Below are 7,614 nucleotides of genomic sequence, written 5' to 3' on the forward strand. Positions count from 1 at the left end.
GGGGCTTTTTTGCTGCCATGCACTTGCTGGTTGCCCTGAGGGCTGAGCTGCCTGTGCTGCCTGCTACCAGGAACTAAGTAATCTTTTAAAACCTGGGGGTTCCTTTCCTCTATCAGATGCATTTAAATTTGGTCAGTAGGTCCCATATTATGTTGGGGAGAGCAGGCAGGGAAAGACAGAGAGAAAGCAAACCCCGTGTAGTCCAGGAAGGGAAGGTGGAAGCTGAGAAGGGGCAGAAAGGAGTGGGAAGCAAGGGTGATACGTGAGAACAAGTAGGCATCATTAGGTCAGTGAGAAATACAAGTACTTTTCACAATACCAAGTGCAATGAAGAGATGTTGGCTGTACTTCTGATGGTCAGACTGACACAATTTGTTCTTTTGAGGCACAAGAAGTGTAGCTGTTAAGAAAGTAAAGCTTGCATTTTAAGGACTTTTTAAAATCCAAAGTTGTTTAAACGTAGGCAGGTATATTACAGAGATAGACTTAATATATACTGCTAGATATTTATAGATCCATGACTACATGGCTCAGGTATTTTGTGAAGAATCACAGGTCTGATTCAGAAATAACCTGAAGCATGTTCTGATGGACCAATAAATCATATGCAGGAGTATTTTAATGCTACAATAATGCCTATATGAGATGCCATTATACACCTAACTTTCCATCATGGGTTGTGCTGTTAACTATTAGACTAATAAAACACCTACAGCTACCTATGCTCTTACATCGCTCCAGTACATTCATATTTTGCAATAATCCATGAATTATCCTTTATGCAATAAGGCAAATGTGCGGCTGGGGTAAAATGTCATAACTGTTGGGAAAGAGGACATTTTCACACTGGCTGGGAATCTGTCTCTACAGATACAATTTTGGCAATATTCACTGCTCTGGTAGCATAGCTGTTTTTTACTGTTCACTAGAACGGCTTACATTTGTGAAGAGCTGGAGCACCACTGGTGTCTCAAGAACTGACTCTCTTCTTTTTGCTTTGAATCAAGCTTTAATATTTTGGAATATTTATTATATTTATTATATTTGTTTCTTTATTTCTTCCTCCAGGCTTAGACCTTTTTTATCTAAAATAAGAGACGTATAAAACTTGTCATTTAAAGGCACTTCTATACTTCGATTAGTATCAGCTAAATCATTACTCTTCTGTTGCAGCTTCTGTAATTCTTTAAATTATCCCTTTAAAAATGCTAAATGCCCTAAAGCTACCAGCTTCTCTTCTCCCCAGTCTCTCTCTTCTAGAAAAATCAAAGGCCATTTCTTCAGGTATTCCATTTAAAAAGCCATATTGAAACAAGAATGATGACAGCAAAGAGCAAGCAGAAAATAATATGAATAGCTGTCTCTTCTCATCTGAAACTATCTGTAGCTATATTGACACTAAAATTATGTGAATTTCTAGTAGAGTGGGAAGAAATAAGTGTAATGCATTGCTACTACAGAATTTGAATATGTTTACCTACTTTACCAAGTATAACTGATAACTGAGGAAGAAAATACTACTGTCATCACCTCCAGCAGCGGGGAGTAGGCATAAGATTCAATTTTTGCAAGCAAGAAAACACACAGATTTTATAACGAGTTTGTAAATGTAATGTATTTTTTTGCAGTGCCTCCCAGCAGGGACTAGATACCCGTTGTGCTGGATGCTGTGGAAACACACAGTGAAAGGCACAAGACACCATGAAATCCTCCTTCCAAAGGGATGTAAGAAAGAGGACTTCCACAGCAAGGAGCCTATGTCCAGCTAGCACTGTGTCTGTGTTCCGTCAGCCATATTGCTGTGGGAATTGCTAGCACTGGGAATTGCAGCACCTATTTGTGGTCTTACTATGAAAGCCCCCTCCTTTGACACAGCTGGTCATTCAGTTCCTTTGGGCATCTCTGACATCAGAGGCAGGACATCTCTCATGATAGATTGCTTGAATGAGAAAAATTATAATAAAAATCCTACTCATGGAATGAGGCTGCTGTGGATATTCACAGATTCTGCTTGTTCTCCATAAAGAAGAATATATAATCCTCTGAAGTGAAATATTATAAAAATACTAAAAAAAGGCAATTAAAATATTAAACTCTCCTGGGAAAGGCCTTCTTTACTTTGCTTCCTTATAATGAGGCTAATGAGGAAAGTCTGATGTTAGAGGCGATGTTCTGGTACTGCAAAGAGTTCCTTTGCAGAGTTTCATTGCCTACTTTAGTGATTGCATTTGCTCACCTCAAATGAATGTGGTATCTCTAACCTCCAAGTCATGATGTGAGAAGTTATTTTTATTTGCTAGAGCTGACTATGCAAAAGAGAGCCGGCAATGACTGTTCTTCTCGGCTGTTCACTTTCTGTGATAGAGCTGCAACCCATAGGTGAGACTAATAGATTTCTGATACTAGAGGTACCATTTCTGCTTTGCTGACATGCCAGTGTAAATCCACTGTATTGTTAAGCCACAGTATGCAGATACAAGGACACTACTGTTTTCGGTGCTTTTCAAACAAAAAATTGCTTGTGAACGCCTTCATACAAAGACAGGCCTTTCAGAGTAATCAGAATAAGCCCTAATTAATCTTTGACAAAGATGTAATAATACACACGGTGTTATACTTAAGTGCAAGAAGAGTTGTGTATATACAAGTGATGGGGTTGATGCACAGACCTGTGTCAATGCAATGGTCTTTTAATCTAATAAAAATAACAGTGTTCACATGACTTTCATTAAAGGCATTGCACAGCATGTCTATAAGCACAAACATATAGTTAAATGTTCCTACAGTGTATATTCCTAACCATAAGCATTTAACTATCAGTAACTGGGTTTTACAAAGAGATTTCAGCGGGAGAAGGCATTGTGTAGTGCACGGAGAGCTGGGTTAAGGAACAGCAGGAAAGTAGTTTCCATCATCCTTGCAGCACACCAAGAAAGTGTGAACATCCTGAACATCTTAGGAAGCAAGCTCTTTTCAGTAGAAATTAGGAAGTTTTCTGAAAAGAAGGGTCACTGCATAGTAGCCAAAATCTGAGTTTGCACCTCTGTTTACAGCTTAACTTGCAAAATCGGATAGCAAAAAAATACTGAGCTCTGAGGCTTTAGATGGGAAAAAGCTTTCTCTGCTTGTTTCCCCAAAGGTGATTTATTCTGTAAAAACTGTATTGTGTAACACTTTCTGCCTTAAAAGCAACTCATGCAAAGTTAATTACATGGCACTATGTTTGTGGGAAAATACATTTTACTACAAGTTAATTTGAAGAAAAAAATATTATACATTGAATGCTATAAAAAACCAGTTATGAGTTGCCTTAACAGCATTTATAAATCAAATCATTGCACATCGATAACTTTAAAACCAACCTACATCAGCCTTTTGAAACAATGCACAAGTAAAACAGTTTTTGAGAAGGTATGTATTTTTCATAAATTGTGGCTGGCAAAAAATGTAGATTATTTGTTAAAAAGTACAAAAAGGAATTGTTTTCTTTCATTTATAATACTTGATCAATTTTGCATGTTCTGTTTTTATTATGTCTTTTTGGAAGCAATACAAAAGAGACTGAAGACTGAGCCACAAGACACCCAAGTGTTCCTTATCACCCCTTGACTGACTGTCAAAATATGCGCCAAATTTCTTGGCTAAATATTCCTAATTGTGGCTTTCAGGCACCAGCTCTTGTAAGGCCTTTGACTGCTGATTCCTCCTTTCTCTGCCCTGATCCCCCAAAATCTGAAGCCTTTTCTCCATGGCCTACCACCTCAGAATTAATTTCTATGCCAAGAGCAAATGTGGAGGGAAAGATTACAGAATCATAAAATCATAGAATCGACTGGGTTGGAAAAGACCTCCAAGATCATCAAGTCCAACCCTTGCTCCAACACCACCATGGTTACTAGCCCATGGCACTAAGTGCCACATCCAGTCTCATCTGAAAAACCTCCAGGGACGGAGAATCCACCACTTCCCTGGGCAGCCCATTCCAATGTCTGATTACTCTCTCTGTAAAAAATTTTTTCCTAATATTCAACCTAGACCTCCCCTGGCACAGCTTAAGACCCTGCCCTCTTGTCCTACTGCTGGTTGCCTGGGAGAAGAGACTGACCCCCATCTGGCTACAGATCTCACATTACTTATTATTTCTCTTTTAAATTCTTTAAGTAACTCCCTGGAAAAGGTTGTGTGCACCAAACTACTTGCATAATGCCATATCCATAGCAGAGAAAGTCCCCAGAGCAGGTTGACAATATTAAAGAAATTATATTCATATGAAGAATTTTATGTTCACAGTGTGAATGTGCAAAATGAACTGCCGGTGTTGCTGACTCCTGTGAATTTACTTCGAGTTTTGCAAGATTAGGTAATTTTCTTCAAGACCTAGCTCCTGAAGAGATGACTATGGGACAAAATGTCTGGGATTTTCCTCTCCTACTGCTTCCTTTCAGTATTTTTTTTCTGCCTTTCCTGACTGTGGAAAAGCCTGCAGTGTGATGTGAATTTGTCTTGCGGGCTTAGAAAGCAGACAAACTTGTATTTATTCTGTTTCTTTATGTTAAAGATGATCAAAAACTCATAGTAACCACTCAGTTCACTTAGTGTAAGTGACTGGTCCTTCCCAAAAGTATAAGACAGGTAAGAAAGCCAAAGAAAATAATGTTATTTTCATTTTACAGATAGAGAATTAATTCACACTTATGCTGGATTCAAAACCTATTTATGCCAATTGATTTCTTGAGATCACACAGCTAAACACACCTTTTCTAAATCCCTGACACTGTATTAAGGACAAGAAATTATTTCTTTCTAAAAGCAGAACTAGTTAAACGTATCATGATGTTGCAGACTTTACAGAGCTCCCACTGATCTGAATGGATTCATATGCAGAGTCTCATAGAAACTGAACCTCTGGAAGCAGCCACTGGTATTTAACCACATAGCACTAATCATTGAATCACTCTGCCTGAGTTTCTATTATGTAGAAAAAGAAAAGGTTGCTCTCTCTGCCATTATTTGTTTGTCCCTTTAGATTTATTAATCTGAGAATATTAGAAATGTATTTGCTAAATCATAATAGTCTGAACTACTAACAATATGCAATAGGAGTGCAAACACATACATTTTAAAATCTATGGTTCCTGTTCTTCCTATTATAAATCTTGACAAGTAGTAATTACATGCAATCTCAGGAAACAAAGTTAATCATAATTATCTTAAAAACAGAAAAGAGGCATTAGAAGGGTCATGTTGGGCCTGTATCAGTTACATTTAATCAAACAGAAGATTATGCATAATCCAGTAAAACAGTCTCTTTTTTACTCTAATAACCAACAGAAACAAAGCTCACCAATACTAACAAGTGTTCATGGAAGTAAGGAACTCAACTTCCGTACTTTCAGGGTTGTCTTAGGAAGGGACTATCACAGCAAATGAAGGGACCTAGACAGCCAGGTGAATGAGCATTCAAAAAACAAATTTTTAGGCTGTCTTGGAAATCTGAGCCTTGTACTGTACTTGTACCAATCCCTTGGTGTGCTGGCCTTGTAAATTGAACACAGATTCCTGTTTTTGAGCAGAGACTTTCAGTTTACAGTTGTTATTGCTCCCTTGTGTGTATTTTACCTCTATATGGAGAGTACTTCTCAATCACCACTCATGTCTCTCTTTCCACCACTGCAGGGGCAGAGTCCATGGTTTGGATAAGGTGTAGAAAATCTTAAGGCTCATCAAAATTCAGAATAAAAATTAAAACACGGGTCTGCTATCATTTCAAAAGCATGCATCATGGAAGGATTCCTGAAATGTGGCTCTTTACCTGATTCTGTTTCTGTAATATATATCTTTTAATGACACTATAGGAAAGCTCAAGATAAAGAACAGACTCAGTCTTTCTTTGGATCAAAACCTAATTCAGTATCGTATGTAGATAACCTAACTGTGTAAATATCACTCAATAAATTAAATAATGTGAACACTACCATTAGAACTGGTATTAATAGTCATCATATTTATTTGACCATTTTGTACATATTTCCTCTTTGTTTAGATTTAAAAAAAATCAGAAAATATTTTGCCTCATAAAGAATGAACAAATGAGACATTTACCTTTAACTAGGCATAAAAATTGCAAAAACACCCTTTAAATGATCAAGAACACTAGAAATCTGGTAGTATTCCACCTTACATATTTCAAAGGCATTAAATGCTTGAAGCAAACTTATCTACCAGTTCCAGCTGTTGCCAGTGAGGATAAGGGAATTTTTTTATTTTTATTTTTTTCTCTTCTAGCAAAACAGTAAGTCTCAAAACTCTACTATGTTACTGAAAAATTCTATAGTCTAAATAGATTAGGATTCCCACTTTCATGGCATGCAACAGACCAGCTCTTCCGCTGAGAATCACAAAATGAATCACAAAAACTGCAATGCAAAGCATTTTTTTTAGCTGTTTTTTGTGGGTTTGGAAACTTCATTCCCACCTAGTCCTCTCATCCTACTTATAAAATTTGGCCGTAGTTTGTATTTTTACTCACATTATTAAAACAAACAAACTAACCAATCAAAATCTCAAAATACCTCTTTTAGATAAGACTCTTTGTTTAAAACTTAAAATTTTTTTAAAATGTCAGGTTCCTGCCCAATCTAATAAGTAGTGTGCAGTTGAGTGTGTGTGGATACCATCATTACTGAGATGGTAAGGTTTACAAATGTATTAAAACTGAATATCCACTTTGAAGCAGACATTTCAGTATCATGCTCTGAAATAAACACTGTCAAGAGACAGTCTAAGGACAGATCTAGAGTCCACAGAACAACCAGGAGGTCTAAAACAAACCAGTGCTGGATTATTTGTAAAAACCCTGGAGAAAAGCAGCCCAGAATTGTGACTAACAAAAAGTTCTGAGTATCTCCCAAAGAATGAAAATACTTCTACTGCAGAGTAAGACCACAACACAGTGAAAACAGAGTCCCTGAACTGGCACTGTGTGAACCAGGCACATCCCCAGCATGCTGGAATAATACACTCACCTTGTCCACAATGCAGATCTGCTTCTTGCTTTGCACATCAAGAATTTCTACTTCAAAGTATGTGATTTTTGAATGTTTGAGCCCTGGTGACGGTTTGATTTGGCCAGCAGAGAGCACAAGCTGAGAGAAGTTGAGAAGAGAGCGTGAGTCATTGTGAGACATGGACAGAGCTCCTCCATCGGCTGCAGGATCGCTCGTGTGTTCTGGAGCGCTGGGCTTCTGCCTCTGGTGCATGGCGTGACCCCGCAGTAGCGATCGTCATATCAACAGGGGACAGTTCCAGGGGAAAATGTTTCCTCCCTGCATCGGTTAAATACAGTCACAGACTGATGAGACACAAAAGGTCAAGTGGCATTCCATTTTAAGTGCACTGTCTTATTTAGCAGGAGTGAAAACAATGACTCTGTAATCCATGTCTATATTTAACCTGCCATCATGATGTGCTGTATTAGTGCTGCTAATGGTTTTGTTTGTTTGTTTGTTTTATTTAAACCAGCATTTGAAACAACACAACTAGAAATTCTCTATCAGAAGATGTCAGATCCTGAAATTCCAGAGCCCCAGGGGAATCAGTAATGAATGGAGTAAA

The 7,614-nt window shown here is 37.8% G+C and overlaps 1 protein-coding gene across 12 annotated transcripts in view; it reads right to left on the reverse strand.

The window, feature by feature from the left end:
- TECRL (trans-2,3-enoyl-CoA reductase-like) overlaps positions 1–7,366 on the reverse strand; it is a 73,424-nt gene extending 66,058 nt beyond the window's left edge. For all 12 annotated transcript variants that reach the window (XM_017829287.1, XM_017829279.1, XM_017829290.1 and 9 more), the window contains exon 1: positions 7,026–7,366. In XM_017829287.1, coding sequence (XP_017684776.1) covers positions 7,026–7,259 — 234 coding nt within the window. In that variant the 5' untranslated portion in view covers positions 7,260–7,366. The remainder of the gene's footprint in view (positions 1–7,025) is intronic.
- Between the last annotated feature and the right edge of the window lie 248 nt (positions 7,367–7,614).

Source organism: Lepidothrix coronata, unplaced genomic scaffold, assembly GCF_001604755.1.
Source record: "Lepidothrix coronata isolate B3197 unplaced genomic scaffold, Lepidothrix_coronata-1.0 Scaffold162, whole genome shotgun sequence".
In the NCBI taxonomy this organism is placed as follows: domain Eukaryota; kingdom Metazoa; phylum Chordata; class Aves; order Passeriformes; family Pipridae; genus Lepidothrix; species Lepidothrix coronata.